At 55.0% G+C, this 13,236-nt stretch overlaps 2 protein-coding genes across 3 annotated transcripts; both read left to right on the top strand.

The window, feature by feature from the left end:
- The first annotated feature begins 502 nt into the window (after positions 1-502).
- LOC116859679 (protein S100-A15A-like) lies at positions 503-3,687 on the top strand. Of its 2 annotated transcripts, XM_032845162.1 has the most exons (3): positions 503-764; positions 1,277-1,438; positions 3,470-3,687. In XM_032845162.1, the coding sequence occupies exons 2-3, from the start codon at positions 1,292-1,294 to the stop codon at positions 3,644-3,646; spliced, it is 324 nt and encodes a 107-aa protein (XP_032701053.1). In that variant the 5' UTR covers positions 503-764; positions 1,277-1,291; the 3' UTR covers positions 3,647-3,687. The 2 variants fall into 2 exon arrangements, with proteins under 2 accessions (XP_032701053.1, XP_032701052.1); XM_032845161.1 differs by lacking the exon at positions 503-764 and having other exon boundaries at positions 1,236-1,438.
- A 6,249-nt stretch (positions 3,688-9,936) lies between these two features.
- Positions 9,937-10,941, top strand: S100A8 (S100 calcium binding protein A8). Its single transcript, XM_032845168.1, has 3 exons — positions 9,937-10,024; positions 10,449-10,611; positions 10,754-10,941. The coding sequence occupies exons 2-3, from the start codon at positions 10,471-10,473 to the stop codon at positions 10,880-10,882; spliced, it is 270 nt and encodes an 89-aa protein (XP_032701059.1). The 5' UTR covers positions 9,937-10,024; positions 10,449-10,470; the 3' UTR covers positions 10,883-10,941.
- Positions 10,942-13,236: the final 2,295 nt, after the last annotated feature.

Genomic DNA, 13,236 nt, shown 5'->3' with positions numbered 1-13,236 from the left:
CGCGGAACACCGTCTCCGAGCTTCCTGCTGTGCAGGGGTGACGGGCGGCCCGGGCGGCACACAGGTCTGCGGCCTCCGCCGCGCCTCCCCCTGCCGGGAGCCCTTCTGTCGAGTCCGGCTCAGACGCGTCTCCCTGAGGAGATCTTCGTCGGCTCCTCTCCGGGCTGGAGCGGTTCCTTCCCGGGCGCCCCGGTCCCGCCTCCGGGCTGGTGGCGCTCGCGGGGCATCATGCCGTGGGCGACGCCGTCCGCTCCGCGGACCCTCAGCCCGCGAGCTGGCCCCGGACGAGGCCCCCGCGCACTGCGGGGCTCCGGAAGTGGCTGCGGGACGGACGGGCGCGCGTGGGGACCGGAGGCCGGGCGCGGCCGCTGAGGGAAGGCGCGGGAGGACCGGCTGCGTGTGTCCGGCCCCGCCCACGCCCCGGAGCCCGGGGGAGCCGCTCGGAGGCGGACGTGGCCAGCGAGGCGCCCCGCGGTTCGGAGACGCCTCAGGTCCGGCTCGGAGGGAAGGCGGGTCCCTGAAACTGGTCGAGTTAATCGCAGGAAGCAAGTGTCTTGTGACGTCATCTCAGGAATGCGGTCAGGGCTCGGGGAGCTGCTGGAGAACCGGAAGGGTCAGGACGCGGGCGGCCGGGATGGGCAGGAGGTAGCACCTGCTGGCTGGGCCCCCGCTTGCCGCAGCGGCTCCTGCTGAGCACCGCGGCATCGCTAGGACGGATCACAGGCCGGCACTGGATTCGGAGCAGCCCTGTCCCCTCAGCCCAGGTCAGCACTTCTGAGAGCGGTGGAGGTGGGGGGCCGGTCCCAGGAAGCAGGGATGGGCGGCTGGCCTGTTTTGGGAACGCGTTCCCAGCATGGGTGTCCCAGAGGGTAATTGTGGTCCTCTAGCGGGTTTGAATCTGGCTCCGGATGGGTCACACCTCCTGAGGTCACTATGGGGGACTCCATTTGTGTCTTGCACCACGGAGTCCGCATTCTTCTCCTTCTTGATTTCTGGTGACTGTTACGTTGAGAGTAGGGTCTAGGGGCCGAGAGCACAGCCCGAGGTCTCCGGGGAGGGACAGGGCCCTGTCCTGCGAGCTTGAAGGGTTTGCAGGGGGGCGGAGGGAGTGCAGGGAGGGCACCTGGGACACGGTGCGGGAAGGCGGGCAGAGCGAGAGGAAGCACCCATCTTCCCTGGGCTGGCCTGACCAAGGTGCTGCTCTCCCCTCAGCTCCACTGTCCCCAGCGCTCCAGGGATACATCTCATCTCCAGAGCCACTTCCCGTCCCCGCCAGGGCCCAGCCGCCGTGATGCACACGCCCATGGAGGAATCCCTCTTCCAGATCATCGCCTGCTACCATCAGTACGCCGCCCGGGAGGGGGATGTGGAGACCCTGACCTTGGAGGAGCTGAAGGCTCTGCTTATGGACAATGTACCCCACTTCATGGAGAGCCTGGTGGGTGGGGTCTGGGGTCAGGTGGGCGTGAAGTGTAGGGTGGGTGGTGGGGTGGAAGCCAGTGGTGAGGATAGAGGTATGGGGAGCCATCTCCCAGGAGAATTCCTCCTTAGGTGAGGAGAGGTGAGGGAGTTGGGAGGGCAGGGTCCCTGGCAGAGGGAGGGTGGATGTGGCCCAGCTTTATTTCTCCTCCTCCCTCTCCTGAAACTCCCTGCCGGCCCCACAGCAGCCCAGACGCGGTCGGTCCGTGAGACTTAGTCCCGACTCCAACCTGCTTATCTGGGCTCATCCAGTTTCCTGAGGGAATAGGTCCGAAGTCTCCCGTCTGGCCTCAGCCCCATTCAGTCAGCGATCCTGCCCCAAACCTGCCCTTTTAGCCCCAGGCCCCCTCTCCTGGGACTAGTACAAACCTCCCCGTCACCGTGCCGGGGTGAGGACAGTTTGGGCAGAAGCCAGGTAGGGGAGGAAATGTAGTGTTTCCTTCCAGCTGCTGTCCGAAGGGCCAGCAGAGGCTCTTGGATCAGCGCGGGAACTCGGAAACCTTGTCAGGCCTGCGCGTCTTCTCCCCGATCAGGCCTTGTATTATCAGGCGTCTTGGGGGCTGCAAGGCTGGCAGGAATGTCCGGGTTGCTGCCCTCTGCCCTCGGTGTTGTGCCTCAGAGGTCTCTGGACCGTCATCTCCAGAGGACTTCAGGTCCGGGCCCTGACTGGAGGCCACCACCTTCCAGAAGGAGCACTGCCTCCTTGGCATGTTCCCTTACCTACCTCTGGGAAACATCAGAGGAGGGTCTTGCCCTGGGTTTATTGGAGTGTTGTTGTGAGGGTCACAAAGGGGACTAGGGTAACTTTCTTTCCAGGGCCAACTACCTATACTGTGGGGCTGGGCAAGGACGGCCAGACCCTCTCACCTGGGGCTCACAGCCCCGCCCAGGGAACAGGGCCTTCAGGGACAGTCAGAAGCACAGGGCACGGGGCAGACAGACAGCAGCCTGAGCCTGAGGTGGTGGGGGCGCTGAGCGGAGGGGAGCCAGCGAGAGGCCTCCCATGCCGGAAGCTCCAGGGCTCAGTTCAACCAGTTGAGCAGAGGAGATAAGATTAGCTGAGTTAGATGGTGGTGGGCGGTGGGGGGGAAATAGACGTGCAAACCTGCCCGCGGGGTAGGGCTCCCCTCCAGGCCCCCCCAGCAACAACTCCCTTCCCCAGAGGCTTCCAGAGGACTCCACTCTGGGTCCCCACACCCACCGGCCAAATCCTGCCGGAACCAGCTCTGAGGCCCTGCCTGGGGCTCCTTCTCCTCTCTGGGCTGCCTGCTGAACCCCGCCTTCCTTCCAGCTGTCCCTTCCATCTCAAGTGCTTTGGCTTCTCCCCTCTAGCATTCCCGACCCGCAGCCCTCCAGCCCGCCCGCTCTGGGACGTGCTGGCCAGCCCCAGGATCCAGGACTTCGTCTTTCCCTCATGCAGCACTTTCCACAGGCGACACAGGCTCCGTGTCATAAACAATTCCTGGGCAGATGCCACAGCATGCAGACATCTGATCCCCCTCCTTGGTTTCCCTGCAATAGTCCTGGAGATGCAGACACGAGGGGCAGGTGGGCCGTGCCCTGGGGAGCTCCCTGCGTGCAGGAGGGGGCACTGCCTTCCATCATGAAGCCCCTGGGCCAGGCTATCGCTGCTGGGCAGCTCCCAGGGGAGCTGGGAAGACAGGCTTAAGCAGCCACCACTGGTGGTCGGGGGGCGTCAGGAGGCCCGAGGCCACTCAGCACAGCGCAGCAATGGCCAAGCAGCGGGCCAGTGGTACCCAGGCCCCACGGTCCGCCCACACAGCCCCGCGTGGAGCCTGCAGAGGCCCCTGTCCCCTCTCCTCCTCGGAGTCTGATGCTGCCCCATGTGCTGTCCTGGCCTCCACCTGAGGGGGGTGGGGTGGGGTGGGGGGCGGCTGGGCCCTGCAGGATGGTGGAGGCACGGCCAATGGCTGTGGGGCAGGTGGGGGGGGAGTGCCAGGCAGGCATTGACCTCCGTGCCCCTCCCCAGGGCCGGAAGGAGCCCTACTACCTCTCAGAGTTGTTCCGGGCAGCAGACAAGAACAAGGACAAGCAGATCTGCTTCGACGAGTTCCTGTTTGTCCTGGGCCGGCTGCTGACGGACTACCACCTGCTGTACCACCGGCGGCTGTGCACCTGCTACTGCGCCCAGCACAGCCTGCACTAGATAGAGATGCGTGGACCTGCCCAGCCCGCACTAGATAGAGACGCGCCTGCCCAGTCTGCACTAGATAGAGACGCGCCTGCCCAGCCTGCACTGATAGAGACGCACCCGTCTGCCCAGCCCGCACTGATAGAGATGCGCCCGCCCGCCCAGCCCGCAGGTGCTGCCCAGGAGTTGGAGCCGGAGCCACTGCAGAGCTCTGCCTCGCTTGTTGGCATGTGCCTGAACGGGCACGCCCCTGTGCACACGTGTGTGCAATGCGTAGCTGTGAGGGAAGAGAATAAAGCCATCCCACAAACATGCTGGGAATTCCTTGGTCATAGTTCTGGGTATCTGCTGTGGGTCCAGAGAGGAGGTTGGCTGCTCCCTTGGGGGTCATCGCCTCCAGCCCCTGTCTGAGGGGGGAGACAGCCCCCAGCCTCCAGAGCTCCAGTCTGAGTGGGGGGGACTCTCTTCTCTTGGGGAACTGGCTCTCTGACAGGCCTCACTGGTACTGTTCTGACCTCTCATACACAATGGGACAGGAGCCAGGAGGGCAAAGGCACACTGTACAAAGACTCTCTGGGAGGGTCTCCTTGCTCTGGAGGAGTCCCAAGGAATCAGGGTAGGATGGGTGCAGAGGAGGAGTGGCGTGGGCCTGCGAAGGTGCCAGGCAGGACCGGAGGATGATGTGGGTAATTGGCATGGGCTGGGTGGCATTGGAGATGCTCTGAGAGCAAAGATTGTGAGGTGGGTTTCGAACGTGCTGAGTCAGAGACAGGGACTAGGGCAAAGGGCAACACGCCAGCCTGTATTGTGAAGAGACATGAGTGGAACCTAGGCTACTGTCAATCAGGGAAGTCTTCCTGGAGGAGAGAAGGGTTGGGTCTGGGTTTTACTAATTAAGGCTGATGTGGGCATTATTCCACTCGGGGCTATTGTGACTCACCATCCAAGTCCTCCTATGGTCTCTGACCCCTCCCAGCAGCGACCTGCCCCTGCCCATCTTTCTGTTTATTTTTCTCTCTCTCTCTGGGCATCCAGGGATCTGATGCAAAATCTCTCTGGGTCAGTCTGCTCTGCCTTTAGGCCCTGGGCAGATTTCTTCTCAGAGGGTGGTCTGAGAATCCCTGTGCTCAGAGTACTGTGACAGCAATGAGGAGTTTTCCAAGAATAATGGGCAGTCACCATTGCCCCTGTGCCGGATACGGGGGGCAGGTGTCATTTACAGGACGTGGTTGGGTTCCCTCCCCGAGCTGGGTCTGTGTGCCACAGCAGGGCAGTGCTCTGTGGGCTGAACCGGGGCCTTTGTTTCTGGCCAGTCAAGCTCTGAAGCACCGTGTTGCCTCACGGCTCCTGGGCCGGGCCTGCCACTGATATCCTTTGCACACTTGCTGTCTGCCAGTGCCGACGCTCAGGACTCGGCTGGGCCCCAGCTGTCCCCCTCCCGACCTTCCTGCACGCTCCCTGGGGTCTGCACTGCCCCTCGGAGGTGCGTGTCCTGCTGTACCTGGGGGTTGGGCCCTGTGCTGCCTCCCATGGGCTTCTGAGTCACGAACAGAGGCGCAGATGGCCGGGTGAGCCAGGCTGCCCACTTGCCCCAGGCCCAGGGGAAGAGCCTTCTGGCCTGTCTCACCCGACTGCTGGCTTCCGCAGACCTCTGCTTGCAAAGGGGTGGCTCAGCCTAGAACTCCTGCCCTTTCCCGGGGTGGGGGCAGGGGTTTCTACACCGGCTCTAACCCTGTGTCCTCATTTCCTCAGCCTTGGGCACAGGGTTGGTTGGGCTATTGGGACACATACCCAGGACTGAACTCTTTCCTGTAGGTAGGAACAGGTTCTGTTCCCCCTGGGTTGCCCCATGTCCGTCAGTCTGATTACAGGCTCTGCCTTTTCCCCTGAAGCACTTACCCAATTCTGGATGCCGTCTTCTGCAAGGTCACTCAGCTGGCCCCCTGCTCTACCCGGTGGTCCAGGGGGAGCATCTCCGGGGCAACTTGCAGGGTCTTGCTGGTCAGCAAGTTCTACTGATAAGCACATGATGCTGGGAGGAGGTCATGGCTTCTGTCTGCCTTGGGTCTCTGCCACTGGACCTGGGGTCTTGTGTTCTTAATTTCTGGGTAAAGAAAACTGTCTCCACTGGGACTCTTCTCAGGGGACTAACTTCTAGGGAGATATTTCTCTCTTTATAAAAAAGATTTGTCAGAGAGGGAGAGAGAGCACAAGCAGGGGGAGCAGCAGAGGGAGAGGGAGAAGCAGGCTCCCTGCTGAGCAGTGGGCGGGTTGCGGGGCTCGATCTCAAGATCCTGGGATCATGACCTGAGCTGAAAGCAGATGCTTCACTGACTGAGCCGCGTGTCCCAAGGGAGGCATCTCTTGAAGGGTCAGGGGTCTGGGATGACATCATCTACATCAACCTCATCCTCACCCCCACAAGACAGGTCAGCATGAGCCCCAACCCAGGCTCATGAACTAATCCTAAGGAGAGCCTCAGAAAAGCCACTTTGTTGTGTCTCTCTGTGGGCCTCAGTTCCTCATCTGTAAAATGGGGATTATGATAGTACCTACCTCATAGTTTACAGAGCGTATTAAATGGGCTGACGTAGGGACAGCACTTACAGCAGTTCCTGGCACGTGGTGGAAGCCCAGCCAGTGTTATTTTGCTATTACTTGTTCTTCTTCTTATTTTTTTTTTAAAGATTTTATTCATTTATTTGACAGAGAGAGATCACAAGCAGGCAGAGAGGCAGGCAGAGAGAGAGGGAGAAGCAGGCTCCCTGCTGAGAAGAGAGCCCGGTGTGGGGCTCGATCCCAGGACCCTGAGATCATGACCTGAGCCGAAGGCAGCGGCTTAACCCACTGAGCCACCCAGGCGCCCCACTTGTTCTTATTATTGATGGTTGCCGCTGTTACTGTGTTTGCCAGGCACTGTGCTGGGTCCTGGGGAGACAGAGATGGGAGGTCTGGTCTGGGTCCTTGAGGGCTCACAGTCCGGCTGGACAGTTGCCAGAGGACATGCCCACCCAGCGCTCACTGGCACTGCACTGCCCCAAGTACTTCACACATTCTTTGGGGACACTTTTTATCGAAGCATAATACATAATAAGAAAAGTTCACAAATCATTAATTTATTTTTTTAAAGATTTTATTTGTTTATTTGACAGACAGAGATTACAAGTAGGCAGAGAGGCAGGCTTTGTGGGGTGGGGAGGGAAGCAGACTCCCTGCTGAGCAGAGAGCCCGATGTGGGGCTGGATCCCAGGACCCTGGGATCATGACCTGAGCTGAAGGCAGAGGCTTTAACCCACTGAGCCACCCAGGCACTCCATCATCAATATTTTTCATCTATTGTTAATCCTTACAATAACATATAAGGAGATTCCATTTATTTTTCAGGAGGAAGCATTTAAAAAATTAAAAAAAAATTTTTTAAAGTATTATTTGTTTTTTTTTGTCAGAGAGAGAGAGAGAGAGTGCACAAGCAGGCAGAGTGGCTGACAGAGGCAGAGAGAGAAGCAGGCTCCCCACTGAGCAAGGAGCCTGATGCGGGACTCCATCCCAGGACCCTAGGATCATGACCTGAGCCGAAGGCAGCAGCTTAACCCACTGAGCCACTCAGGCTTCCCAAGAAGTTTTAAATGTTTAATTGTGGCACAATATGTATAATATAAGATTTACCACCTAAGTGTTCAGTTGTGTTAAGTACGTTCACGTTGTTGTGCAACCAATCTCCAGAGCGCTTTCATCTTGCAACTGAAACCCTAGAGGCACTAAGTCTCCATTATCCCTCCTTCAGGCCCTAACACCCACCATTCTACTCTCTGTCTCTATGAATTTGCTGCCCTAGGGATGTCATGTAAGTGGCATTAAAGCATACTTGTCTTTTTGTGACGGGTCTATTTCATGTAGCGTGATGGCCTCAAGGTTCATCCGTGTTGTATCAAGTGTCCGAGCTTCCTTCCTCTTTGAGGCCAATAATATTCCATTATGTGAATATGCCGCATTTCGTTTATTCCTTCATCCTTGGATGGACACTTGGTTGGTTTCTCCATTTCAGCTTCTGTGAATAATGCTGCTGTGAACACGGATGTATGAATATCTCTTTGAGGCCCTGCTGTCAATTATTATGGATGTAGACCCAGAAGGGGAATGACTGGGTCATATAGTAATTCTGTTTCGAACTTTTTGAGGAACCGCCACACTGTTTTCCACAGCAGTGGAACCATTTTACATTCCCACCAACAGTGTACAAGGGCCCCAATTTCTGCAACCCCCCCAGCACTTGTCATTCTGTTGTTGTCAATAGCAGGCAATCACATGAGTCTGAGGTGATATCTCATTGTGGTTTTGATTGCATTTCCTTAATGATTAGAGATGTGGAGCATCTTTTCATGTACTTATTTGCAGGTCCTCTTTGGAGAAATGTCTATTCAAGTCCTTTGCCCATTTTTTTTTTAAAGATTTTATTTATTTATTTGTCAGAGAGAGAGAGAGAGCGAGCACAGGCAGACAGAATGGCAGGCAGAGGCAGAGGGAGAAGCAGGCTCCCCGCCAAGCAAGGAGCCCGATGTGGGACTCGATCCCAGGACCCCGGGATCATGACCTGAGCCAAAGGCAGCTGCTTAACCAACTGAGCCACCCAGGCGTCCCAGCCCATTTTTTTTTTTTTTTAAAGATTTTATTTATTTATTTGAGAGCGAGGCAGTGAGAGAGCATGAGCGAGGAGAAGGTCAGAAGGAGAAGCGGACTCCCCATGGAGCTGGGAGCCCGATGCGGGACTCGATCCCGGGACTCCGGGATCATGACCTGAGCCGAAGGCAGTCGTCCAACCAACTGAGCCACCCAGGCGTCCCCCCAGCCCATTTTTTAATTGGGGTAATTTTGTGGTTGAGTCGTAGGTGTTCTTTATATGTTCTGGATACTAACCCATTATCAGATGTATGATTTACAAATATCTTCTCCCATTCTGTAGGTTGCAGGTAGACTCTATTTTTAATCTCTTTGTAATGATTGTGGTAACTAAGGCACAGAGAGGGTGATTGACCCAAAGTCACACAGCTCTAAAGTTAATGATACAATGAAGCCTGAAGGGCTGTGGAAACATGGAGGAGAGGGAAGCTAATCCCATCTACTTCCTCCAGGAGGCGATGATGGCCTACGTCCTGGAGAGGCACAGGTTAATTATCTGCTGAATGCCGGAAGGAAGAGAGGAGAGCTTTCTCGGCAGAGTCATGTTCTTGTTGGGTCATGTTCTGGCTCATGATGCTTGGTGCCCTGACACATGTGCACTGGGAAGCTCTGGGTGAACTGCTTCACCTTCCTGGGCGTCAGCCTCCCTGGCTGCAGACTGGGTGGGTTCTGTGCACTGCCTTCCTGATAGGCATGTTCTGAAGCTCTCTGTGCTTTGTAATGAAGAGAGATGCACCACAGACTTGAGCACTGGAAGCCAGTCAATCTGAGTGGCATCTTGTTGGGGGACTTGTTCCTCCTGAAATCCTGGGGGAATTGGCCACCTCCTCTTCCCTTGGGAACAGATTTCTCTAAAGAACCCCTTCACCCCAGCTGATCCCCACAGACTTGAGTTCCTCTTCAGCCCAGGCTTCTGGGGTCAGAGGCACACAATCACCCCAGGGAGGGCTCAAGGGTCCCTGCTATGTTTATGCAGCAACTCAGTGCCTCCTGCATGCACAGGGACCTCAACCCAGCCTCCGTGTCCCGGGGTACCATACACCCCCAGCTTCCAGAGCAAGAGAGCTGGGAAGGGGTGTGGGTGGCAGGAGAGCCTGATAGACCAGCACACATCCCATGGAGTCCAACCACACAAACAAAAGCAATTGTAGAAACAGGCCAGCTTTCTCTACTAAAATCCAGCAGCTAGTACAAGTCTTCTTAACCTTTTAGGGGTCTTTGGACCCTTCCAGGAATCTGACGAAAGCTGTGCAGAAAAGTGCTTATTTACGCAAATGCTCAAAATGATGCTTTCTGCTCCCGCTCCATTTCAGATATGACAGACAGCCTTCGGTACACGGGGTCAGTAGCAGCAACAGTAAGGAGGGCTCAAGAGTGGGCATCCTGGCTGGCCAAGCCAGATGATGCCAATGGCTCTCCAAAGCAGTCTTCCCTGTGGCCTCTTCCTGGTTTCTCCTGCTGGGCACTACTGCCTGGCAGATGCCTTCCTCTTTCCGCTTTTCCTGCTCCCCCACGTCCCATCAGAAATTTTCGCTCTGTGCAGTGATTTCCCCATTCACCTGGTTGGGAAACCAGAGGCTGTGGCAACTTGGGAAGGGAGGGGCTCTCTCGGCATGGCCCAGAGTCCTGGCAGTGGGCCAAAGCCCGGCCTGCTATAAAAGGGAGCGGACACTGAGCCCTGCACATCTTCTGCCAACTCAGTTTCAGGGAGACCTGGTAAGTAAGACTGCTTCAGTCTGCCCCATGCTTTGGGGCTGGGCCCCCATGGGGAGGGCCAGACGTGGAGCAGAGAAGGGGAGAGAAAGCTCAGGGAGGTCTGGAGCAAGACCCAGAGCTCCTGGAGGATGTCAGTGAGACAGGGATAAAGACAGAGCCGGGTCCTCTGGCACTGTTGGTTGGTTGAGGACGCAGGGAGAGAAGGCAGGCACTGTGTGTGTGTGTGTGTGTGTGTGTGTGTACCCTCCCCCTCCCACACCCCTTCCCATCACAGCCACAGCCACCCACTGGGTTTAGTTATTTGAATGGTGCAGGCCAGGACAAGGCCCTTACATGGGGTACTGAGTCTCCCTTCAGTCTTCACTCTGCTGGGGGCAGAGGCACTGTCCCCATCTTGGGATTCCCAATGTGCTCCCTGTTTCAGGTGGGTCAGACTCTTAGGCACCATGCTGACAGAACTGGAGAGTGCCATGAACTGCCTCATTGACGTTTACCACAAGTACTCCCTGGAGAAGGGGAACTACCATGCCCTCTACAGGGATGACTTGAAGAAATTGTTAGAGACAGAATGCCCTCGGTACCTGAAGGTGAGGAGGGGCTGGGTGTGGGTGGGGTTCTCTGGCTGACAAGTCCCAGGCCCCTGGTCCCCAGGGCCACCCTGTGTAGACAGCCCCGCCTAGGCTCTTCTGAGGTCTTCACACTCGGCTACTTTCTCCTTCATCTTGACAGAAAAAGGATGCAGATACCTGGTTCAAAGAGTTGGATATCAATAGTGATGGCGCAATTAACTTCGAGGAGTACCTCATACTCGTGATAAAGGTGGGCGTGGCCAGCCACGAAGACATTCACCAGGAGTAGCAGAGCCCTGGGCCCTGGGGCTGTCCCTGCCAAATAATAAAGTCGTTGTTGATACCTCAGGCCTTGTTTGCTATCTTGCCTTTATCTCGCCAATGTTGTTTCCAGGGGGTGGAGGGAGGAAAGCCCTGAGAAAGGAAAACCTCCATTGTCCTTGCTCCAGCTGGCAAACTCATCTGGTTTCCTCCCCACCTTCTCCTCAAACTAGTCCCTTCTCTTCCAGTCCCATCACATGGAGGCTCGGTTCTAGGACTTAGGGGTTTGAAAACACCCAGGACACTGTAGTCAATGATTTTCCCTCTTGTTCCCAAATGAGAGATAAGGGAACAGAGTGGTGTAGGGAAAACTCACATTGCTTTCTTCCTTTTTTTTTTTTTTAAAGATTTTATTTTTTTATTTTAGAGAGAGAGAGAAAGCACACAGTGGGATGGGCGGAGGGATAGGAGGAGAGTCTTAAGCACATTCCAGGTGCCAAGTGTGGAGCCCTACGTGGGGCTTGATGTCATGATTTGGAGATCATGACCCGAGCCAAAACCAAGATGCAAACAGATGCTTGACTGACTGAGTCACTTAGGTACCCCTCACACTGGGCACTAAAGTTTAGTTTAGAGCAAAATGTCTTATATGTGACTCTCGGGAAGTTAGGGAGATAACTAAGTAGACGTGCAAGTGTGAGGGAGAGAGATGGATTCTGTGTGTGGTGAGGCCATAGGTGGGTGTCCAGAGCCCAGCCTTAAGTAATCCTAACAGCCCCCCAGGTCCCACACTTGTAATTTCTCCTGAGATTTTGGAAGCTTTCCGTCTCGTTCTGGATTCAACCACCCAATGTGATGAAATAAGAAAGGCATAGGCAAATGGGTCACTCAAGTCACAGAAGAGGGCACTGAAATGCTACCCTGGGTGGTGAACCCTCTGCTTATCCATGATCACCCCCTGATCTTCACTCTGGTAGAGTGGGAAGGCCAGCGATGAAAGGAGCACCTCTCACCAGTATCCACCCCCAAGCTGAGTTTCCAGGCTATGCCTTGGGAAATTTTCTGTTATGCCCACTTAGGTGATGGGGTAGAGGTGCTAGTGATGGAGATGGGGCTTGGGAGCTGTCACCAGAATCTGTAAACCAGAGTTCTTAGCTTGGTCTATTGTGCATCTCTGAAACGGAGCTGGAGCTGAAAGCGGGTCCCTGTGCATGCGGGAGGCACTGAATTGTTGCATAAACATGGCAGGGACGCTTGAGCCCTCCCTGGGGTGATTGTGTGCCTCTGACCCCAGAAGCCTGAGATCAGCTGTGAGGAAGGGGTTCTTTGGAGAAGTCAGAAGTACTCTGTGCCCAAGGGGAGAAGAGGAGGTGGCCAATTCCCCCAAGATTTCAGGGGGAACAAGTACCCCCTCCCCCAACAAGATGCCACTCAGATTGACTGGCTTCCAGTGGTCAGGATTACTCACTGTAGATCATTGGGCTTTTTGTTTGTAGTAGACTTGAACCACATAACAGAGCAATCAAGTAGGAAAAGATAATGGCTTAAACCCTTATCCATCAACCAAAGCTTTAGTTACTAGTCAGTTTTATTATCAGCTAACATATTGGAGAAATTTTTTGGCAGCCAGCAAATAATTAAGATTGGGGCCTAAGGAGCCCTTGTTTACTGTTGTTGGTGGGACTGCAAACTGGTGCAGCCACTGTGGAAAACAATGTGGAGGTTCCTCTAAAATAAAAAATAAAAATACCTTACGATCCAGTAATTCCACTACTGAGTAGTTATCCAAAGACAATTGAAACACTAATTCAGAAAGATACATGCACCCCTGTGTTTACTACACCATTATTTATAGTGGCCAAGAAATGGGAGCAGCCCAAGGGTCCACTGATAGATGAACAGGTAAAGAAGACATGGTCTATGTATAAAACGGAAGACCACTCAGCCATGAAATCAATGTGATCTTGACATTTGCAACAACGGGTGTTATGCTGAGTGACATAAGTCAGACATAGACGAATACCATCCGATTTCATCTAAAAACAAAACAAATGAACAAACAAACAAAAAGCAGAAATAGACCCATAAATACCAAGAGCAAACTGATGGCTGCTAGAGAGGAACAGGGTTGGGGGGTGGACAAAATGGGTAAAGGGGAGTGGGAGAAACAGGCTTCTAGTTACGGAATGAAGAAGTCATCAGAATAAAAGTCACAGCAGAGGGATATAGTAATGGTACTGGAATAGCAGCATATGGTGACAACTGGTAGCCTCACTTCTTTTTTCTTTTAAGAGATTTTATTTATTTATTTGGGAGAGCGAGTGAGTGTGAGAACGAGCAAACATAAGCAGGGTGAGGGTCAGAGGGAGAAGCAGGTTCTCT

This window comes from Lontra canadensis, unplaced genomic scaffold (assembly GCF_010015895.1).
Source record: "Lontra canadensis isolate GAN:19392208 unplaced genomic scaffold, GSC_riverotter_1.0 scaffold160, whole genome shotgun sequence".
Lineage (NCBI taxonomy): Eukaryota > Metazoa > Chordata > Mammalia > Carnivora > Mustelidae > Lontra > Lontra canadensis.
This window is presented reverse-complemented; position numbering and strand designations above follow the sequence as displayed.